The following is a 24,596-nucleotide window of genomic DNA, read 5'->3' on the forward strand; positions in this document are numbered from 1 at the left end:
ACAGGTAAACACAACTGTACTGCATGATTTATGCACCATTACCATGGTAAGGGTTAGTAATGCTATAAGTACAAACAAATTTGTAAAATGGTAGCCTAGAAGAACAAACAGCAACAACAACAACAAAAGGGTCCAATTTGATTTTATTTACTAACTTTCTTTTTAACCTGTTTGATCAAGCATATTCAAATTCAATACAGCTAATAATGAATGCTTATACAGTAAATATGTATTTCCATTAATATACATTTAATTTGCAAATGACTATAAGCAGAACTGAACTTTGGTCTGGTCCTGAGAGTCTTTTCTTTTTAAAGATTGATAAGACAAGCATCACACACTTGAAATGTTATACCAGTTGTCTAACATTAACGCTAAACACTAGACTGAACATTAAAACATTTGCAACCATGAAAAGCAATTACAATTATATATAAAACTGCATTAAGACTTAACAGAACAGTAGATATTGAGAGAAAAAAAAAGTAGAATCATAGGCCAACACATGGCTCAAACTGCGGAAACTAGTAAAAAAGTGACATCGTATCATCATTGTTCCCAAGGATCCTATCAGATGTCCCAGAATTGACTGTGGCACACACATTATCAGCCATCAAGAGCGATCTATGGGCTGTTCCTGAAACAAACGCCATCATGGGGTTCCCTCCTGGAGCAAGGTCATGAAACTGCTCATATTCTGAGAACTGTAGAAGAAGAAAAAAAAATCACAAAATACAGTATATAATTTCAGATTAAACCAAAATATGTCTTCCTTTTCTTCAATTAAATGCTACCATAAGAGTCGGTGAGGAAGCAGCTTCATAAGGCATTGTCATGGTCACATCAGGATTGTCCATTAGCATAGCACTGAAGCTAACACCAGCTGCAGGTCCGATAAGCTGCTCATCTCCACCCTCAGGTAGTGAGCCGCTGCTGTCCTCCAGCCTGGGCACAGCTGTGGCACCCCACCATTTGTCCCCCTTCAGCCTGCAATATTGCAAAATAGACTCATTTGATACATATTTTTTCATTCGTAACATGCCTTTCCTCCCACAATCCTTCTCTCTCTCACTCATTTATATGACGCTGTTTCATCCTGAGTTCTCCTATATGTTGCAGAACACTTGGAGTGTGTTTCTGTCGTCTGTGGTATCTTCTCATTCTACACATCAGCTGTGAAGGATGTGGCAGATTCTCATGAGTCAGGCTCGTGCTCACTTTTTTATGTCTGCTCACCTGAAAGAATTAGTTGACATTGACTGATGTAACAGTACCATAACAAAGGGATGGAAATACAACTGTAGAGTAATATAAGACACTAGTTAGTAAGTTAGTAACATAATATAAATGAATGTGTTTGAACTATAAGATAATTAGAGATTCAATGTTGCGATGTTGAGAAAACACTCTTTTAAATGTGAAATTATTTCTGTAAATCCAATTGTCAAAGGTCAAATTGTGTGGTCACCTGATTAATGGCAGGCCTGTGTGTGCAATTCTAGACTTCTGAATGTATGCCATATGTAATTAAGTAAATTAATCATAAATAAAAAAATAAAAAAACATTTAGTTACTCACCATCCCAAAAGGTGAACTGGAGTACAGGGCTGAAGCAAGAAAGGGTTCATATGTGAACAAGTCCTCACTGCAAACCCCCCCCCCCCACCCCCCCCCCCCCCCCAAAAAAAAAAAAACACAAACAGTCAGCTTCACAGTGTCCTAAAGTATTTTCAAAGCCATTTGCACGAGGACATGGTAATAAAATAATTAATTTACCATGATATTGGCACAGCTGTCTTCCAGGAAGTCTCGTCATATTGAGGCTGCACAGGTAACACGTTCTCCTCATGGGAACGAGTCACTTCCTTTGATCGCCTGTAGATGGCACAACAACATTACTATACCCATAAATGACAGTAGTAATGTTAGACCATTGCGAAACATACGAAAATAGAAAACATGCTTTAATTTTGAACTTACTGACAGAAACTCTTACTTTGCGAAAGGCGGAAACAGGTCAAAATCATCCGTTTCAGTTTGTGATGACAGATAGTTTGTGGTCCACATTTCTTTTAGCCATATACGTTAGCTAAGCTAGTTTAACATATTTAACGTTACTTGTTTGTTATATATTTGCAATATTTTAAGACTAAAATAGGTTAGCTAACATATTAACATAATACAGAGTATATTTAGACATAGAATGGTTTGAAAATGTTAACCTACTTATAAATGTACAGTAACAGAATGTATCTTTAAAAGCGCTTAACAGTTTGTTAGATTTTTTAGAAGTTTTCGCGCCACTGGCATGACAGCGCGTGAAAGTGTAGAAACAGCACTCGATGGTCTATATATATATATATATATATATATATATATATATATATATATATATATATATATATATATATATATATATATATATATAATATTAAATATAGTACGTGTCTATATATATATATATATATATATATATATATATATATATATATATATATATAATTCGGTGTTTGTTGTTGTTGTTATTTTGCTATTATTATTATTATTATTATTAAATACACTGAAAATCAGTAAAAATTCAAAATACATTTTTCGTACGTGAAGCCTTTTCACCCAAATTACGAAAAACAATGAAATTATCTTTTTAACTAATCTGTTTTACTTTATGAATAAATTCATCATGAGCAATATATTTATTTATTTAGTAAGAAAGAAAGAAAGAAAGCTGTAGCGGATGAACAGGACTTTTAACTGCTCTGTAAAGTCTGCTCACGTCATGCTCTGGTCTTTGGGAAGAGTGACGGCAGGGCTCAAAACTTTCACATAACGTAACCGGCGACTTTTTAATTCGCCCGTCTTCATTCGGTAAGATCTGTCAGTGTTCTGAGGAGTGTAAAATACCTTTGTTATCATTCACAATAGTGTTAGTATTGTTTGACGAGAACGCATCTCCTGATTTTGAAGCTTTTTCTGTTTAAAGTGCGGTGATTTGGGATGGCCACAAATTAAATGGACGCATGCGGATCACGTTTATGTATGTGAGTGTTCGACAAACAACTTTTCAGCATAGGGAAGAAAAAGGAAGAATTAACTTTCTGCTCGTTTTGTACGCGTTTGTTGAATTTGGGTTTTGTGCGTGCGAATTCCAGTGAACGGAAAAACGTCCACCCAACTTTTCCTGCTGTTGGTCGTCGTGTGATCCAGCAGGTGGGGAAACACGAGCCGCTGTTTCATCAGGGAAAAGAACACAGGAAGCGGATTTAAAATAAACCAGTTTTCTAATGAATTTAATTTTACGAATTGGTGACTGAAAACCAACTAACGTTATGCAGAACGCGTAAGTGGAAGAAATCCCTCTACTTCAACCCCACGTAACTTAAACATTCAGGATCTATGTATAAGAACATCACGTTAGTTATCAAAACATCTTAAAGGAATGCCAATTAAATTATTATCCTAAAGTCGATCAAATCGTAATGGGACTTCTAAGAATTAAATAGGATCCTACTAGTACACTGATAATCCTTTTTTTTTCTTTTTGTTTGTTATTCAAAATGTAAGTGTGACCAGTTTTTTTTTTAATCCAGTAAGATATAGAAATGAGCTCTTAATTATCTTATGTCCGACAATCAGCATCCCTTTAAGATATTTTGACAGTTGATTTGAATTCATTCTGTTGTTACCTAACAGAAACCTGTAGAAACTTTTTGTCACTGTTCATGGCCATTTTAAGTAGTTGGGAACACAGCTCCGTTTTAAGCCAGTTTCACTTAGTCAAAAATGTGTAAAGGAATGTGTATATGACTCATTTTAGATTAAGATTAAGTTCCTACAGGATTTCTCTTCCTACTCAAGCTTTTGATTCATTTTAATATCCTACTTGGACGTTTAATCATTTTAGGGGTCATAATAGTTGAATTATGAGCTGTTTCTATAAAATTCTAGTTTGTGTTTGACATTATATTGGAGCCATATAAGATAAATGTCTCTGAAGTATTAAGTCAGATGATATGGCTTCCTGAATGCAGAAATAAACCTGCTTCAATTGTCTGGAGAACATGAGTTAGTTTGATTCATGCTTTTGCCTCCCAGCACTGTTTGATTGATTTGACAGCATACAGAAAATGGTATTCCCTTTGTGTTTTGGACATGTTATCATAGTAATGCCATTGTTTTTGGACTTTCACCATATTATGCTATGCTTTTTGGTACATGCTATTCCTTGAAGTGCCATGTAAATAATTATAGTATTCAGAAACCTGGTATACCATCTTTGTAGCATGTTACATACCAACACAGTACTTTCTGCAAGAAAGGATTGTTTTCATGACTGTGGCTATGACATCGCTGAGGTTACAAGAGGGAAATAATATTTCCTTATCTCAGTTCCGGTTCAGGTGTATTGATACACTTTATTTAACCTTGAATATATTTGTTTTATGTATTTCTCTCTCTTTTTTATTATCTGTGAGTAACATCTTATGTCTGACTTGTTAGATGATCTATTTGAACTCTGGCACTTTAATTGAAAACTGCGTTTGCATGCCTATTCTGCGCTACAACTGCTTGTCTTTAGGGACTTTATCACAGGACACGACACACACACACACACTTAATGACAGACCAACATTCCTCAGGCTCCGAAAGGTATGCTGTCTCTGTCTTTCTCATTTTAGCTGTCAATCTCTCTCTGTTTTATTCTTTGTCTCACAAGGCTCATGTTCAAACAGAATCTGTCCAAAAGTTAATTATGAGTTGTTCAGTCTGGAACGTGGCATAGTTTAGTCCTTATGCACATGGTTCAGAGGAAAGGAGCAAACTTAGAGGCGCATGTCTTTAAAATGTAAAGATGATTTAAATTTTAATTTTTTCAGATTTTATGATTTTTGTTTGCTGTGCTTGTTTGTAGTAAGCGCAGTTTGGCTAAATGTTGTGATTATTTAAATATGATTCATATAATAATAATAATAATAATAAATATTGATTTATTATTACTAAGAAATTAAACTATTTAGCAAGATAAGAAATATTATGATTGTAGTATTCCGCTGTGAAAAAAAATAGCATTTAAGAAAATTGAGCATTTAAGAATATTTTTTATTTTACAGTACAAATCACAATAGTAATATTTATAACTTTCTTAATTTCTTCATTTTCAAATGTTAAAACATCAAGCTTTAATTTTGGTGCAAAAGAAATTTGTGGCATATTCGAGCATGCAGCTGTGTCATGACGTCATGTTTCCAAATATAAAGCAGTTGTCCCTGTTTGTTTGCATGCAAGGGTGCTGCAGTTGGTCGATTGGTTATAGCCTTTTCTGACAATAGCTGGAATAATTAAATGTATCATTTTGATGGTGGATTCTAATCCAGAAAGGACTGTGTTAATGAAACACATGTGACTGAAATTATATTATATTCCGGTTTTTAACGTGCATCTGATTACAGCTAACCGATCTTTAGACTTAATAACCATTGGTAGCATGGTTTATTTTAGGCCTAATGCTTATTTTCCACAGTTGGTCAGAACAAAAGTGGCAGACTTGTTACTTATTGTTCAGATGACAATATCCATGAAAATTCTTATTTGAGTTATAAATTCCAAGAATCTGTGATTACGAGGTGTAGTATCCGCACCTGTGCTGACTGCCACACATACTCCTCAAAACATTAGATTCATCTTACCCTAACAAATACATAATTTACTCACTCTCATATCATTATGCCAGTTTGACAAAGGGAGATATGACTTTAGTGCTAAATACCTGAAGTGTGAGGGGCAGACAAAATCAGTAGCCTATTCTCTGAAAATCTTTCTCTTTGCTGTATCTGTTAAACCTCATTCAAACTTCCATATTCAAATTAGCTGTGTCACAAAAGGTCAGGTGACATGAAAACAAGAGCTGTTCAGGATAATTGAGGGAACACATTGTGCAGTGTGTCTTCATGAAGTACATTTGAATACATCTGAAAAAGTAAATTTGAGATCTGCAAAAGGCAAAGACTTTAAGCAAATTCTGTTTCTTGCACAAGGACTTCAGGAATAGCTGTATAGTCTCCATTCACGTTCTTTCTTGCAGCATGTGTTTTGAGTGAGAAAAGGGTGAGTAGATGTTTCATGATTGGATGAACGACCCCTTTAAATGGAAAAAAAACAAAGTTCAGAATTGACTGAGGAAGACTTGGTCTTAGATCAGCATTTTTTTGTCAGTATCGAGTTCTGAGCGGCTGTTTGTGTGAGCAGCTGTGCATTGTGCTCTAGATTCCACTCCTTATTGCTAAAATGTGACCAACATTAAAGTTCCAAACATTACAGTGTTAGAGGGGAAAGAGAAAGTGTGCAAAAGGGCATGAAAGAGTCTGTAGGCCTGGAAGCAGGAATCCATTTATTTTTACAGGAGTGTAAAGTAAAGAGTCACTTTTCACAATCATTTTTGAAAGCAACAATCTTCATTCACCAGTCAGGGCCATTTGTGACCCTGGACCACAAAAATACTCATTAGGGTAAATTTTGTGAAATTGAGATTTATACATCATCTGAAAGCTATAGATAAATAAGCTTACCATTGATGTATGGTTTGTTAAGATAGGAAAAAAAATTGGCTGATATACAACTATTGGAAAATCTGGAATCTGAAAAAAAAAGAAAAAAAGAAATTCTAAATATTGAGAACATCGCCTTTAAATTTGACCAAATTAAGTCCTTAGCAATGCATATTACTAAGCAAAATGTTTTTATATATTCACAGTAGGATATTTACAAAATATATCTTCATGGAACATGTTCTTCACTTAATAATCTTATGATTTTTGGCATGAAAGTAAAATTGATAATTTTGACCCAGATAATGTATTGTTGGATATTGCTACAGATATACCCGTTCTACTAACTGTTTTTTTGGTCAAGGGTCACATTAATGCTGCTTTCATTACAAAATACTTTACTGACAATATTAGAACAGGTCACTTATCATGGGGGCAGGCATGTTGAAATCATATGACCAAACAAATAATGCTTGCTTTGTCTCATGAAAACTATGTAATTTACAGCATGTAAGTTATTTTATTAAAAATGAAGTAAAAATGTCAGGTTCATACAACTCCCTTTATATCATAATTGGGAAAAAGCCTCATTAAAGAAATGAAAGTTTAAAATAGTTTGTCATAATCTGTTATGTCTTAAATTTAACAAAACTGCTTGGTAGTATTTTAAAAACCTTAGTCCCCAGAATTAAAATAATGTGATGCAATAAAGTCAAACAAAGTCAATGGGCCTCTTTGATGAAAATGACAAAAACATTAAGAATTAATTCAACATGAATTAAGTTAGGTTATTAGAACCTAATTAGAATGAATTAGTTTAAGTAAGAACTTGGCATTTAGTTTTGAACTAGATTTTGAATGAAAACAACTTCTGGTGTTTATCATGTTTGTAAACATTTTACTTTACCGGCATTTTAGCACATTATTTCTGAATGTAGCCTAATAATAAAGTGCGACATGAGCCTATATGTGACACTTTTTTTCCCTCTCAAAACGCAATTTTATGAGTAGCATTTTTTTTAACAATGCAGCAAACATTTTTAAATATCTTAAAAAAAATACTTTAATGTCTTTTAAAACTAAGAGCTCTTCCTGTTTTTGTTTTGTTTTTTATTATCATTATTATTATTGTTATTATTATTATTATTATTATTATTATTATTATTATTATTAAAGGCAAAGAAAGAGTTTCAAAAATAACGTTATAAACCGGAATGTTTTTCTAGGCAAACCGGTTTCAGAACGATAATAATACAGAGGAACGCAGGAACAGAAACGTTAAAATATCGATTCTGCTCAGAGTGAACTGATTGTTGTTGTTTTTTTCATTTTCAAGCCCTGAAATTGATATGTCATTAGTCCAAATTAGTGTTGTCACTGTACCAAAATTTCAGTATTCGGTACCGATACCAGTGAAAATCCACGGTTCTCGGTACCAATTTCGGTACCAAACCAAAACACAAAAATATGCTAATTAAAAATAACTTTTTAGCACTAAAGTAAAACCAATGCCATTCTTTATACTTATTTACAATTGTGTTTAAAGTTTTTCTACAAGTTATATAATTATGAAAAACAGTAAACAAGTTTCACCCAAATTTAATTTGTCTTTTAATTTATGAATTTATGATTTTATTTTTGGTAAATAAAGGGGATTTGCTATTAAAATTAAAACATGGAAGAAATATTGTGATTTATTTCTTTAAAAAATAAAGTTTTATAAATTTTTTCAACAGTAGCAGTATCACATACATTTTACTAAATAATAGTAATATTTCTAGCACAATGCCTTTATGTAAAAATGAACTTTTAGGCCTAATGAATGCATATTTGTCATTTTAACTGAACTTAAGACTGGTGGTGATGCTTAAGATATTTTTGGTCATTGAGGGTTTCTGTAAAAAAAATAGTAATAGATCATATTAATATTAAAAGATAATACTACTACTAATTCTACTATCATACTAATGTATATACAATGCACTATGAATTTATGAGCTGCTGGGTTTATGAATATTAATCACGTTGTCTGCGTTCGGTCAAAATGATTTGCTGAAATCAAAACGGGGACAGTAAGAGATCAGCGCCAGCCAATGAAATTGCCATTTGCGCATTAGCCCCGCCCACTACCGGAGAAACCGGTTTGTCTTCTGCTTGTTCGAAAATGAATATGAATAATTCTAAATGAACTCCATTATTTTGACAGAAGACAACAAAGAATAGTTTACATATAGCGTGTCGATTCAGCGTGGTAAGACTCTCGCTCTCTCTCTCTTTGCATGTGTGAGAAACAGCGCTATCAGTAAAGCGACGGTGAGTCGTGCGCCTTCACAAAGAGTTTACAGAGCATCAAATACAGGTGCGCTGTGCGTCCATTGAGATGAACTGAAAAGTTCAGATCGCTTGATGGAGAGAGAACTCTGAAGCTCAGATGCTGAAATTAATGCAAGCGTCATGCGCTTCAGTCTGTGTAGTAAACAAACCCGCACGTCTCTGCCATTCATTAATTCACACAGAGACGCGCAGAACATGGATTCATATTTCAAACAACTTTTGCGGCTTAACATTTACAGATACTGGTCCATATGGAGATTTGATTTGATTAATTTATGCTAACTTTGACAAATTCCACGACTGTCCATATTAAAATGTAAGTTTCATTTTCATGACTGGATTTTGAGATTCCGTCCTTGTTTTCTGCTTCGCAGAAATCATAGCGCTGAACCGGGTTTGAACGGGACCTCGGTACTACCGGTACTTAAAGAAACCTGGTACCGTCACATTTACATTTGTTTAGTACCGACTTGGTACCGAAGTTCAGGGTCTTTTGACAACACTAATCCAAATACATATTTGTTTAGAGAGAGGGATACCAATATTGATAATACTACAGTCGTGGCCAAAAGTTTTGAGAATTACATAAATATTGGAAATTGGAAAAGTTGCTGCTTAAGTTTTTATAATAGCAATTTGCATATACTCCAGAATGTTATGAAGAGTGATCAGATGAATTGCATAGTCCTTCTTTGCCATGAAAATTAACTTAATCCCAAAAAAACCTTTCCACAACATTTCATTGCTGTCATTAAAGGATCTGCTGAGATCATTTCAGTAATCGTCTTGTTAACTCAGGTGAGAATGTTGACGAGCACAAGGCTGGAGATCATTATGTCAGGCTGATTGGGTTAGAATGGCAGACTTGACATGTTAAAAGGAGGGTGATGCTTGAAATCATTGTTCTTCCATTGTTAACCATGGTGACCTGCAAAGAAACGCGTGCAGCCATCATTGCGTTGCATAAAAATGGCTTCACAGGCAAGGATATTGTGACTACTAAGATTGCACCTAAATCAACAATTTATAGGATCATCAAGAACTTCAAGGAAAGAGGTTCAATTCTTGTAAAGAAGGCTTCAGGGCATCCAAGAAAGTCCAGCAAGCGCCAGGATCGTCTCCTAAAGCGGATTCAGCTGCGGGATCGGAGTGCCACCAGTGCAGAGCTTGCTCAGGAATGGCAGCAGGCAGGTGTGAGCGCATCTGCACGCACAGTGAGGCAAAGACTTTTGGAAGATGGCCTGGTGTCAAGAAGGGCAGCAAAGAAGCCACTTCTCTCCAAAAAAAACATCAGGGACAGATTGATCTTCTGCAGAAAGTATAGTGAATGGACTGCTGAGGACTGGGGCAAAGTCATATTCTCCGATGAAGCCCCTTTCCGATTGTTTGGGGCATCTGGAAAAAGGCTTGTCCGGAGAAGAAAAGGTGAGCGCTACCATCAGTCCTGTGTCATGCCAACAGTAAAGCATCCTGACACCATTCATGTGTGGGGTTGCTTCTCATCCAAGGGAGTGGGCTCACTCACAATTCTGCCCAAAAACACAGCCATGAATAAAGAATGGTACCAAAACACCCTCCAACAGCAACTTCTTCCAACAATCCAACAACAGTTTGGTGAAGAACAATGCATTTTCCAGAACGATGGAGCACCGTGCCATAAGGCAAAAGTGATAACTAAGTGGCTCGGGGACCAGAATGTAGAAATTTTGGGTCCATGGCCTGGAAACTCCCCAGACCTTAATCCCATTGAGAACTTGTGGTCAATCCTCAAGAGGCGGGTGGACAAACAAAAACCCACTAATTCTGACAAACTCCAAGAAGTGATTATGAAAGAATGGGTTGCTATCAGTCAGGATTTGGCCCAGAAGTTGATTGAGAGCATGCCCAGTCGAATTGCAGAGGTCCTGAGAAAGAAGGGCCAGCACTGCAAATACTGACTCTTTGCATAAATGTCATGTAATTGTCGATAAAAGCCTTTGAAACATATGAAGTGCTTGTAATTATATTTCAGTACATCACAGAAACAACTGAAACAAAGATGTAAAAGCAGTTTAGCAGCAAACTTTTTGAAAACTAATATTTATGTAATTCTCAAAACTTTTGGCCACGACTGTAGGTCCTACACTGGATACTTAATATTTTTCTGCACACATAAGCAGACTAATAAAAGTATGGCACAATCTGCAGTATGTAATCTCATTTCAGTGTATGAGTCAAGAGTGTGAAACTTTAGATGTACGGCTTGGCTGACAGAGACGCCCAGTCACCTGCTTCGGTTGCATAAGCCAGTAATATGTGTGTAATGTAGACTATGAATGTAATGCAGGCTGTGTCACAGTGGCAGAGTGTGTGTTTGTGTTGTCTGAGCTAAAGGGTGTAGCTCTGTTCCTGTAACCTGATTGTAATGCAAATCTTTGAGTGCTGGATATGTGTTCAGAACGATATCCAGAAATCTCAGTCTCTACACGGTTCACATACTAATTTTACTGTAGTGTTTTCCTCCACTCTTTATGTTTTGTGTAAACATATTTTCACCTAGAGTACAGTATCAACAAATTTGTATTCAAACTTGTACATAAAGCTGGAGATACACACACATATACACAAAAAAAACCTCAGGGTGCATTGCTGACTAGCCCATAATGTCCCTTCATACCAAGCTGCTGATGCCTGAAATACACTGGAATGTGTTTACAATGGCTAACATGCATATGCAGTTATACTAACCCAACAGAGAACAAGTGTTGGTAAAAATATGTTGTAGGGTGCACATTACAGTATATTAACAGTATTAAAATTTGTTATATTATTGTAATTTGGTCTGATTTTAAAAAATTCGTCCCAGGGTTAAAATAAATGTTTTTTTTGGCAGGGTTGCCTTGGCAAAATTAGCATTTTAGGAGCTAAATATCATGTTATTGGTATTGGGGTTGCATCAAACAGCGGACATGAAAAACAACCGCAGACTTGTCAAAACTGCTTCAGGTGGAGCGGCAGTTACTACACAGAGCCGTAGTCTACCGACAACTAACACAAAATCGCTTTCAAAATCGACAAAGAATCACCTGTGATTTTAAAATCGATTTTGTGTAGATTATCAGTGAATTACAGCTATGTGTAGTAAATGCCAACCAGTGTTGCCAAGTCTGTGGTTGTTTTTCATGTAGGGTAGAAGCGACAATACCAATAACGTGATATTTAGCCCCTAAAATGCGAATTTTACCAAGGCAATCCTGCCAAATAACGTATATTTTAACCCCGGGAAGCAATTTTTATCGGGGAACCTCCTGGAAACGCGATTGGGCTAGTTTTGGACTCGTTTTGAGAAAGAACTGGCCAGGATTTGTTGTGAAAACCTGGCAACCCTGATCTGAACACACGTGCTGGAGATATACCATATTTTTCGGACTATAAGTCGCACCTGACTATAAGTCGCATCAGTCCAAAAATACGTCATGGCGAGAAAAAAAAACATATATAAGTCGCACTGGACTATAAGTCGCATTTATTTAGAATAGTGTTGTCACGGTACCAAAATTTCACTATTCGGTACCGATACCAGTGAAATTCCACGGTTCTCGGTACCAATTTCGGTACCAAAGCAAAACACAAAAATATGCTAATTAGGGGTGTAACGGTACGCAAAAATCACGGTTCGGTACGTACCTCGGTTTTAAAGTCACGGTTCGGTTCATTTTCGGTACAGTAAGGGAAAGAAATGCAAACATTAAACTGCAGGTTGTTTATTACTATAAACTTTTTTTAACAATTTGTTTACACTTTTTTTTTTTAAATACTTTTTAATAAAATATATATTAAATAAAGAATAAGAAATAAAATACTGCTGCAAAGTTCTGCACTAAATAATATACTCTGTCTCAAACCAATATCATATAATAAAATATAATGAAAAATATAAATAAATAACTATGATTACAGTGCAGCATTACCAATCCCAGCTTATAGGCCTGCTCATATTTAAAATATATATATATAACTTTTCCAAAGTGTAAAGTGCTGCGTCAACATTTTCAGTTTTTAGACCTGTTCAGATTTTGTTATAGTGTTGGACCGATCAGAATTAAGAGTAAAGGTCTGTTTAAATGCCGACGGGAGCCGCGTTTGAATTACAATCGTTTTTTTTCCTAGTTGTAGTGATGTTCAGACTCGCGTGATGCCTTTTGAAAACCTTAGGCCAGAGACACACTGGCATAGTGCACCTGTCAAAAGTATTGACGGCAAAATAGACTGTTTGACAGGTGCAATATTTGAAAATCGATAATTAATTTATTTTTTAAATTACATTTATATCTGAATATACCTGTAGACTTTTAAACATCAAAGTGTCATGAATTAATATGTATTTGTGTACAAAATGACATATAAACACATTTTCCTATTCTATTTTGCCTGGAAACGCTTCCAACATGCTTGTGTGTCACGTGAAAAATAGGCGTCGGTTCTATTTCTAGCCTGCACGCGTGTTCCGCGCGGCTTCCGCCACTTAATATGTTCGTTTGGAAACACGAAAATGAACCAAAATATTACATTCGGTCATTCGGTACACACATGCACCGTACCGAAAGCCCTGTACCGAAACGGTCCAGTACGAATACACGTACCGTTACACCCCTAATGCTAATTTAAAAAAAGTACTTTTTAGCACTAAAAATAAAACCAATGCCATTCTTTATACTTATTTACAATTGTGTTTAAAGTTTTTCTACAAGTTATATAATTATGAAAAAACAGTAAACAAGTTTCACCCAAATTTTATTTCTTTTAATTTATGAAATTTAAACACATTTTATTTTTGGTAAATAAAGGGGATTTGCTATTAAAATTTAAACATGAAAGAAATAGTGTTTTATTTCTTTAAAAAATAAAGTTTTATAAATTTTTTCAACAGTAGTAGCAGTATCACATTAGAGCTGAAACAACGAATCGATTTAATCGATAAAAATCGATTATTAAAATAGTTGTCAACTAATTTAGTCATCGATTCGTTGCTAACTTTTATTTGCCGTAAGCGGCTCATTTCGTGCATATTTCAAATCTGCGGTGACCAAAGTGTGGCAGTAATGAGCCATCGGAGGTTTTACTCAGCCAGTACAGACGGAGAAGTAGCGAATAGCCAATAGCTGGCCTCGTTTTATGTCACGTGCTTCTCGAACAGCGTCTCTGCAGCATTTAGCGGGATGTGGGAGGCTGGGAGTACTTTACTTTGAGCCTTCAAAAAAGAAGAGTAACCTGTAAACTCTGCACTACTGAACTGTTTAAGGGGACGTTCACATATCGCGTCTTTTGCGCGCTCAAGTTCGTTATTTCCAACACCGCACAGCATCGAGTTAAAAACATCTCAACTTTTCAGAATGCTGCAAGCGCATCGCGGGTCATGTGACAAGAACTAACCAATCAGCTTCATCCTTTCCCGTAACAACGTTAAAAGCTCAGTCAAGATGAAAGGAACAGCTGATCATAGTTGTATATGGATTTCCATTTTGAAATAAATTTAGTAGCAGAGCTACTGCAAGTGATTTTTTGAGCTGCAAATCCATTTATCCTTTGCTGAAATTTCCGCGTCTTCAAGGAGAGAGCACGTCATGGTTGCTTATCAAAGGCAGACGCCTCAGGGGCGCTTCTGCCCGAGCGCTTTGGAAAGAAGGAGAAAGCGCCACGCGTTTTTAGGCACGATATGTGAACGGCCCCTAAGACTTTTATTTGTGCAGATTCTCCAGTACAATGTTGTTTGCAAATGTTTAGTCGTAAAAGCTGATAACATTGCTTTTTAACAGTTAACATTTAAAGCTTTACAAACATGTTCTGTGATCAGTTTGTCGTTTACCAGTTCAAAATTCAGTCGTGCAGCCTAATTATGACTGAATGAGAGAGGTAAATGTTTAAAGATATTTGAAATGCACTTTTTTTCTAAGTATTCACTGCTCTTTTTCACACAGCAGGTTTTTTGTGTGTGACTGTCCAATTTTTTTTTCTGGACAACCTTCTGATGGATTTTACTTTAAATTGTGAGTTCCATTCAGGTTTAATGTCACTGGCACTTTATTCGAAGGATTGTTTACAATTTCACAGCAAAAGCTATAAAGCTGTTTCCCAGTAAATAATAAAATACAATGCACTGCAATTTTATTCTGTTTTATCCTTATTCTTCGTGAAAATATGTTCTGAAAGATTCCTTAATAAGCTTCGTTCGGGATGTTAAACTACTTTAAGAGCTCTAAGGACTGCCATGGTGAAAACATTATTTGAAATCTTGTGAAATTTGCTAGAGTATGGGTCAGTGTTCTGATTGCAGAAGAGTTCGACAAAGGATTACTAACACAATAAAACAACTCCAGGTATATTTTTGATTAGGATATGACAGTGCAAAATGGTTAAAATCTCTTAAAAATCTATGCTGAAGGATAGACCATTTATTAATAATTTACTTGGGGAAAAAATGGGAAAAACTAAAATATAAGTACATAAACCGATTAATCGTAAAAATAATCGACAGATTAATCGATTATCAAAATAATCGTTAGTTGCAGCCCTATATCACATACATTTTACTAAATAATAGTAATATTTCTAGCACAATGCCTTTATGTACAAATTAACATTTAGGCCTAATGAATGCATATTTGTCATTTTAACTGAACTTAAGACTGGTGGTGATGCTTAAGATATTTTTGGTCATTGAGGGTTTCTTTAAGAAAAATAGTAATAGATCATAATTATTATTAAAAGATAATACTACTACTAATTCTACTATCATACTAATGTATATACAATGCACTATGAATTGATGAGCTGCTGGGTTTATGAATATTAATCACGTTGTCTGCGTTCGGTCAAACTGATTTGCTGAAATCAAAACAGGGACGGTACTAGATCAGCGCCAGCCAATGAAATTGCCATTTGCGCATTAGCTCCGCCCACTACCGGAGAAACCGGTATGTCTTCTGCTTGTGTCGAAAATGAATATGAATAATTCTAAATGAACTCCATTATTTTGACAGGAGAAGACAACAAAGAATAGTTTACATATAGCGTGTCGATTCAGCGTGGTAAGGCTCTCGCTCTCTCTCTCTTTGCATGTGTGAGAAACAGCGCTATCAGTAAAGCGACGGTGAGTCGTGCGCCTTCACAAAGAGTTTACAGAGCATCAAATACAGGTGCACTGTGTGTCTATTGAGATGAACTGAAAAGTTCAGATCGCTTGATGGAGAGAGAACTCTGAAGGTCAGATGCTGAAATTAATGCAAGCGTCATGCGTTTCAGTTTATGTAGTAAACAAACCCGCACGTCTCTGCCATTTATTAATTCACACAGAGACGCGCAGAACACGGATTCATATTTCAAACAACTTTTGCGGCTTAACATTTACAGATACTGGTCCATATGGAGATTTGATTTGATTAATTTATGCTAACTTTGACAAATTCCATGATTGTCCATATTAAAATGTAAGTTTCATTTTCATGACTGGATTTTGAGATTCCGTCCTCGTTTTCTGCTTCACAGAAATCATAACGCTGAACCGGGTTTGAATGGGACCTCGGTACTACTGGTACTTAAAGAAACCTGGTACAGTCACATTTAAAAATTTTTAGTACCGACTTGGTACCGAAGTACCGGATCTTTTGACAACACTAATTTAGAACCAAGAACCAAGAGAAAACATTACCGTCTACAGCCGTGAGAAGGCACTCTGTGCTGCTCAATGTAGACTACAGACGGCTGTAGACGGTAATGTTTTCTCTTGGTTCATTTCTCTTGGTTCATGTCAAATTAATTTTGATAAGTCTTACCTGACTATAAGTCGCAGGACCAGCCAAACTATGAAAAAAAAGTGCGACTTATAGTCCGGAAAATACGGTACTACTAATTACAGGAGCGTCTTTACTGATGTGATGCGCATGAAAATCACATTCGATTTTATTGCACAACCCTACCATTCAGACCCATTGTCACCGCTTTATAAAATGAAGAATCATGCACTTTTTATTTTGCATCAAGTTCAAATATTTATCGTGCGTAAAAGTCATCAACTCTCTGCTGATTTCAAACTATCAGCATAAAAACTGTTTGGCTGGAGCTTCATGAAATATGTTTCCATAGCTGAGCAGCTGCATTCAAGCCTTGAATCAGCTAGTACAATGGCAAGCGTTGGATGGAGTGGAGGAAAGCACCCCAACCACTGGACGCTGGAGCAGTAGTAACCTATTCTGTGGAGGGACGAGTTGAGGAGGGTGGAGGAGGTATAGAGGTATGGGATATTCTTCATGGGTCAGGCTAGGCCTCCTACATCCAGTGGAGAAAAATCTTATTGCTTCAGCTAAACAAGATGTTGTGGACAATGCTATGCTTTTAAATTTGTGGGAACAGTGTGGGAAAGGCTGTTTTCTGTTCCAGCATGACTGTGACCAGGGCACAAAGTAAAGCCCATAAGAGGTTGACTGATATATCCATTTTGCCTAATAATTGGCACAGATAATTGACTGCCGGAACTATCTGCAAAAAAATACATCCTGAGAGCTCTTTGTCTTGTCTTGTTGGAGCAGCTGGGAAGAGTCCACTGTCATTATAGTGTCAGAGTGGCTTCTAGAGATGGAAAACACTGACACCATCCCTCTACGGACACCTTGGCAATTGAATCGCCATTGGTTAGTCATTTTTTAGTTTACTCTCCAGACTGATAAATATATATATATATATATATATATATATATATGTATGTGTGTGTGTGTGTGTGAAATGTAAATGTTTTTTTAAATATCTGAAATAATATTTAACTCTCTCTGCGTGTGTTTGTGAGACAAAGCGGCGTCGAGTTGTGTGCCTTCACACTAGAGTTTACGGTGCATCAAATACAGGTGTGTTGCACATCAATTCAGATGAACTTAAAAACAGCACAGATCGCTTGATGGAGAGTGAAAATATATGTGCTAAACTACTTAGCCTCCAACTCACACGCTGATGAGTAGCCGGTATTCGGTAATGCGATATATTGCGGTGATTAATATGCACGATATTGTTATCGTGGGCACTTCTAAATACCGTGAACAAATATACATTACAAATTATTCAGAATTTGGAATACATTTTAATAATATTATTCCCATCAGCTGCTTAAGATGTACAACATCGCTGTATGCTGCTTGAAAGAGCGCATGCGCTCTGATGTAAACAAGTGGAGGAACACGTGAGAGACGCGCTGAATAAAAGCACATTCACTCTCTGACAGCAGATGGCGCTAAATGCAGCCCTTACCCTTTAAACAAAAATAATCTTAAATAACCATTCAGATTTGTGTTTTCCCTATGGTGTTTATTACAGTGCCAACTACTGAAATATTTAGACTTATTATAGGATTATATTATAGACTTATTATAAAAATTATTATATCTTATAATAGGATATTTATCTTCAAACATTCTTTTTTTTTAATCTGGACTACAAATGCCCTAGATATTGTTTGAAAGTGTTTTGATATTTTATTTTTCATTCAAACTTTACATTATGGCTTCATTAGTTAACATAAACTGCCAATGAAAAAATTATTCTGAACATTCATTAATCTTAGGTATTCCAATATTTAATAACACATTGTTAAAACTGAAAGTTACAACTGTTATTTAATGAGCTAACATGAACTAAGACTTGTATTTTTTAACAGAGATTAATAACATCTATATCAAATGTAGCTATTGCTCATTGTTTAGCTGTGCATTTATTGAATGAGCACTATGCGATGTCCGAACTGATTACACTATATTTTATGTATTGCACTGTATTTTATGTAAAATCATTTTCTATTTTTAAACTGTCTTTTATTTTAAATTCATTTTAAGTCAATTTTTAAATCATTTTCATTTTCAAGTTCTTAAATTGCTTGTTTTATTTTTGTGATTATTTTTCTTCATTATATTTTTTTTTTACTTTTTTTTGAATTACCATTGTGTATGAAATGTGCTATATAAATAAACTTGCCTTGAATGTTAATGCATTAACTAAGATTAACTAATGAGGTCTTACTGTAAAGTGATACCTATTGGTTTTTATAGTTCTTTTGCACTTTAATGTGTAAAACATTTAACTTTTATATATTTTTCTGTATTGCTTTGTTTTAAATGTTTAGTTATTTTTGTTATAAGAAAAAAAAAGTTATTTAACCTGTTATACTGTATTATGACCACTTTTTAAAACAAAATTTCAATACCGTGATAATACCGTATACCGTGATAAAAGCATGATCAAATAACCGCAACAGGAAAATTTGATACCGGCATATCCCTACTGATGAGTAAAATCTGAGAATTTATTAGCCATTGGCTAATATTAGACATCATTAAGTTGCCCACAGTGAGGATTTGGTCGCATATGCGAGTGATTTACTCACAATGTAGAGGGTTGAATGTGTTGTTTGTTTTGACAGGGGAGGCTGGGCTCTACACAGACTAGTGGATTTAAGCAGCCAAAAGAAAATCCTGCCTTGCCACGAAGCACCATTCACATAGTTTCTCATTAAATTTGTCCCAAATCATTGTTCATTTACATAATAACTTCATCCTAGGCTGTAAAATTGGGTATTGTGTATTTCTTTTAGCGAAATATGTCTTTGTGGCTCTCATAAAGTAGGCATTTGCCTCATTTAGAGAGCTATAATATAGGTTGTGCTTTCTCCTTCTGTTTGCACTGTTTTAAGCACAGAACTTCAAACTCACCTATGCCACTTTGTTCATTCTTGAAGTAATACTTTTGCCTGTTTGGTGATTAAATCAGCTGCTTTAGTCGGCTGCTCGAGTAGAACGCGACATGTCCGGTGTATGTGAAACCTGTGAGTTTTGTAGATGCATTGCTGTGCTTTTGCTCTCACCTTTGGTATTGGTTAATGTCCACTATAGGTCGACCTCTAAAAGACATGGTTGAATGAGATTGGTGTAGATTTTGGTGTGTGTTCTGATGAAGTTACAGACTCATTTACATCTTCAGTGGCCTTGGGGTGAGAACATTTTAATTATATATTTTTTTCCCCAGTTCTTGTATTATATTGTTCTTGATATTACAACCCGAATTCCGGAAAAGTTGGGACGTTTTTTAAATTTTAATAAAATGAAAACTAAAAGACTTTCAAATCACATGGGCCAATATTTTATTCACAATAGAACATAGATAACATAGCAAATGTTTAAACTGAGAAAGTTTACAATTTTATGCACAAAATGAGCTCATTTCAATTTTGATTTCTGCTACAGGTCTCAAAATAGTTGGGACGGGGCATGTTTACCATGGTGTAGCATCTCCTTTTCTTTTCAAAACAGTTTGAAGACGTCTGGGCATTGAGGCTATGAGTTGCTGGAGTTTTGCTGTTGGAATTTGGTCCCATTCTTGCCTTATATAGATTTCCAGCTGCTGAAGAGTTCGTGGTCGAAAGATCTGGACTGCAGGCAGGCCAGGTTAGCACCCGGACTCTTCTACGACGAAGCCATGCTGTTGTTATAGCTGCAGTATGTGGTTTTGCATTGTCCTGCTGAAATAAACAAGGCCTTCCCTGAAATAGACGTTGTTTGGAGGGAAGCATATGTTGCTCTAAAACCTTTATATACCTTTCAGCATTCACAGAGCCTTCCAAAACATGCAAGCTGCCCATACCGTATGCACTTATGCACCCCCATACCATCAGAGATGCTGGCTTTTGAACTGAACGCTGATAACATACTGGAAGGTCTCCCTCCTCTTTAGCCCGGAGGACACGGCGTCCGTGATTTCCAACAAGAATGTCAAATTTGGACTTGTCTGACCATAAAACACTATTCCACTTTGAAATAGTCCATTTTAAATGAGCCTTGGCCCCCAGGACACGACGGCGCTTCTGGACCATGTTCACATATGGCTTCCTTTTTGCATGATAGAGCTTTAGTTGGCATCTGCTGATGGCACGGCGGATTGTGTTTACCGACAGTGGTTTCTGAAAGTATTCCTGGGCCCATTTAGTAATGTCATTGACACAATCATGCCGATGAGTGATGCAGTGTCGTCTGAGAGCCCGAAGACCACGGGCATCCAATAAAGGTCTCCGGCCTTGTCCCTTACGCACAGAGATTTCTCCAGTTTCTCTGAATCTTTTGATGATGTTATGCACTGTAGATGATAAAATTTGCAAAGCCTTTGCAATTTGACGTTGAGGAACATTGTTTTTAAAGTTTTCCACAATTTTTTTACGCAGTCTTTCACAGATTGGAGAGCCTCTGCCCATCTTTACTTTTGAGAGACTCTGCTTCTCTAAGACAAAGCTTTTATAGCTAATCATGTTACAGACCTGATATCAATTAACTTAATTAATCACTAGATGTTCTCCCAGCTGAATCTTTTCAAAACTGCTTGCTTTTTTAGCCATTTGTTGCCCCCGTGCCAACTTTTTTGAGACCTGTAGCAGGCATTAAATTTTAAATGAGCTAATTAAGTGGATAAAAGTGTAAAATTTCTCAGTTTAAACATTTGCTACGTTATCTATGTTCTATTGTGAATAAAATATTGGCTCATGTGATTTGAAATTCCTTTAGTTTTCATTTTATTAAAATTTTAAAACGTCCCAACTTTTCCGGAATTCGGGTTGTATATAAAGTGCTATATAAATAAATGCATATATAGACACACACACACACAGTGAGTTCAGTTGTATTAATTAGTCTGTCTGTAGGCAGTATAAAAGAGACAGGTTTCTGCTAATTCCTAATTTCACTGGTTGGCAGTGTGTTGACTGGGCTGATGTGATGATACATTAACAGTAGTATATGTGAATGCTCTTTATGTGGTGGAATTGGCAGAATAAGCATTGTTTTCTTCAGTTGTTTGCTTGTTTCATGCGTTTTGTTGTAGCTGTTGTAATGCCACACAGCAGTAATTATCATCTTTTATAGTAACCGTGGGTGTTCCATGTTTTTGTTGTAGTTAAAGTGGTTATAATGTCCTGAGGTACAGTAGTTCCCATCGTGTGCGTCTTTGAGATTTCTGTTGGGCTGACAAGTGTACACGGCTCATTGGCTGCTGGCCAGACGCAGAAGACACCTTGTTGTAAACTGGTCTGGAATGAGTAAAGACATATGGCATGCAGGGAAATAGGGAAATAATGTGAGAATGCAGAGGGTTTCCATTCTGTGATGATGATAAAAATAGTTCTTTCTTATACTTTAATATTTTAAATAATCGCAATTAATATGCATTTTTAATTCCACTCACATATTAGCATATCAGATAAAAAAAATATGAAGAGATGACTATGTATTAAACGGAACAACTTAATTTTTTTAATTACTATTATAGTATTTGTCAATGTGTTTAAAGCTTTTATTTTCATATTTTAAGTTCTCGTTAAGTTGGCTTGAAAAAGCCAACTTACTGATCTACTATTTAATCTTATTATTATTCTTCTGAGCCAAATTTTAAACACTATTTCCTCCTAGAGCTTTCAAGCTAGAACCACCAAACTCGGGTCAGACCTTCAGACTGGTCTGACTCGGGTTGCTATATCTTTTCTAACTGATCCGGCTTATGGTTTTCGTAAACCAGACTACCAAAACCACCTTAAATCCCATAGACTTTCATTGAGGGGGTACAAACTTTTACAAAATAAGACTTATAATGTATTTAAGCTGCCTACTACCATAGCAAACCTTTTGGTTTTAGTTTTTTTTGTCCGAACATGCTAGTTACTCACTAATCAGACTAGAAACATGCCTTTAACATGGTTTTTAAGTGGTTTTGGACACTGTCACGCTGGCCTTATGTGGTCTTAGCTGGTTTTCTTTACTGAATAAACTGGTTTTAGGTGGTTTAGTATAGAAAATTTTAATAACATGCTAGTTACTTGTTAATCAGACTAGAAGCATACTTCTAACATGGTTTAAAGTGGTTTTGGCCGCTGTCACGCTGGCCTTAGCTGGTCTTAGCTGGTTTTCTTTACTAAATCAACTGGTTTTAGCTAGATTATCATAGAAACATGTTAACAACATGTTAGTAACTTGATAATCAGGTTAGAAACATGCTTTTAACATGGTTTTAATTAGTTTTGGCCACTTAGCTGGTTTCTATCTGAATCAACTGGTTTTACCTGGATTAGCATTGAAGCATGCTAGTCACTTTACTAATCATGCTAGCAACATGCTAGAGACATGCTAGTCATGCTAGCAACATGGTAGCAGCATGCTATGCTAGCGACCTGCTAGCAACATGCTAACTATGCTAGCAACATGCTAATCATGCTAGCAACATGCTAGTCGCATGCATTCTGTCAAACTAATCTATCTATCATTCTTTCTTTTGAACTAATCTATATCATTCTTTCTAACTAATATATCTTTCTTTCAACTAATCTATCAATCTAACTTCAAACTATAAACTTCTAACTTCTTTAAACTTCTTCAAACTTTTTGGTCAGGATTTCTCAAGCCAACTTAAAGTTTGTCTCAACAAACTTTTTTTTCTAGTTTTAATTGTAATTTTTTTTTAATCATTATCATTATTAAATGCTTGAATTTTTTTCTATTTAGCTTTTTTCCAGTTTTATTGATTTTAGTTCTTTAATTCACTCAAAAATGAAAAATCTGTCATTTAATTACTCACCCTCATGTCGTTCCAAACCCAGACCTGAGAACATTGCAGTTGCACTGCTGTGTACAGAGGGTCAGAGAGCAAAAATATCTTCATTTGAGTTCTGAAGATGAACGAAGGTCTTACGGGTTTGGAATGACATGATGGTGAGTAATTAATGACAGCATTTTCATTTTGGGGGGGGGGGGGGTAAACTAACCCTTTAACGAACATATTTTATTTGAGTTAGTTCTATTTATTTCAGTAACTAAAATGGCTTTTAATCATTTTAGTGTTAGTTGACAGTAACAAAACTCTTTATAATGAGAAACATTTTATACTGTATAAAAGTAAAGTTGTATAAATGTGTCATGCCTTTGTGTGACTATTCAGCGGCCAATGAAAAAGACTTGACAAGAATTCATACGCTGCCAAGTAGGGCTGAAGCGATTCCTCGAGTAACTCGAATACAAAAAATGATCGAGGCAAATTCCTCTGCCTCGAAGCCTCTTTTAATTTATTTTAAATCTCACGTCAGGTTCTTTCGCAATGATTCTTTTAATGTGACACAACACGTTTACGTCACCCACAAAGCGGAAGGAGACACAAGCGCTGTGTGCCTGCGTCCGAAATCTCATACGGCAAGGAGTCAGCAGTGTTTTGATTTGAGGGCGCGGGCAAACATAAAGAGAACGTCGTGGCGTGTGTCCATTGCAAGATAGAGCTGGCATACCACAACTAGGGCCCTATGATTTCCACGATGCAGAAAACGTGGAGGGAATCGCGGAATCCAATCATAAAAACTGAATTTACAGTTAAACGCGGAATGGCACGGAATTTGCCAAATTTTGAATGAATTAATAAAAAATAGGTCATTGCACTTACATCAAATCACGATATGGACTAATATCTGTGAATATTAAGCCGGAACAGACTATTTAAATATGAATCCTGCATGTTCTGCGTGTCTGTGTTAATGAATGGAGCAGAAGCGCGTCTTCATTCATTACATACACGGAAGCGCGCGTGACGCTCCGGTGATTTCAGCATCTGCTGTCTCACTAAATAAGGACGTGAACACATGAACAACATCTCCAGAACTGCTCTGACAGTCACTTCATGAGCATT

The 24,596-nt window shown here is 35.9% G+C and overlaps 2 protein-coding genes across 4 annotated transcripts in view; one reads left to right on the plus strand and one right to left on the minus strand.

The window, feature by feature from the left end:
• Positions 1-161: 161 nt before the first annotated feature.
• Positions 162-2,075, minus strand: LOC132140267 (uncharacterized). Its single transcript, XM_059549074.1, has 6 exons — positions 1,997-2,075; positions 1,777-1,875; positions 1,579-1,645; positions 1,073-1,236; positions 795-987; positions 162-704 (listed from the first exon to the last, which is right to left on the minus strand). Exons 1-6 carry the CDS (start codon positions 2,065-2,067, stop codon positions 525-527), a joined length of 774 nt encoding a protein of 257 aa, XP_059405057.1. The 5' UTR covers positions 2,068-2,075; the 3' UTR covers positions 162-524.
• Positions 2,076-2,730: 655 nt separating this feature from the next.
• The window catches only part of kif1c (kinesin family member 1C), a 60,680-nt gene continuing 38,814 nt past the window's right edge, over positions 2,731-24,596 (plus strand). Inside the window, exons 1-2 of one of the 3 annotated variants that reach the window (XM_059549720.1) lie at positions 2,800-2,865; positions 2,981-3,034. The gene's annotated coding sequence lies outside the window, so the exon portion shown is untranslated. Of the gene's footprint in view, positions 2,866-2,980; positions 3,039-24,596 lie in introns of all 3 variants that reach the window. The other 2 variants (XM_059549719.1, XM_059549718.1) reach the window with 2 other exon arrangements.

This window comes from Carassius carassius, chromosome 5 (genome assembly GCF_963082965.1).
Source record: "Carassius carassius chromosome 5, fCarCar2.1, whole genome shotgun sequence".
NCBI lineage: Eukaryota > Metazoa > Chordata > Actinopteri > Cypriniformes > Cyprinidae > Carassius > Carassius carassius.

Excerpts from the sequence above, each read along its gene's own strand:
- LOC132140267 (XM_059549074.1), bottom strand. The coding sequence starts at position 2,067 with ATGTGGACCACAAACTATCTGTCATCACAAACTGAAACGGATGATTTT. Across the intron at positions 1,237-1,578 it reads CCAGTTCACCTTTTGGGATG|GTGAGCAGACATAAAAAAGT; the intron begins GTGAGTAACTAA and ends TAATTCTTTCAG. Across the intron at positions 705-794 it reads CTTCCTCACCGACTCTTATG|TTCTCAGAATATGAGCAGTT; the intron begins GTAGCATTTAAT and ends CTTCTTCTACAG.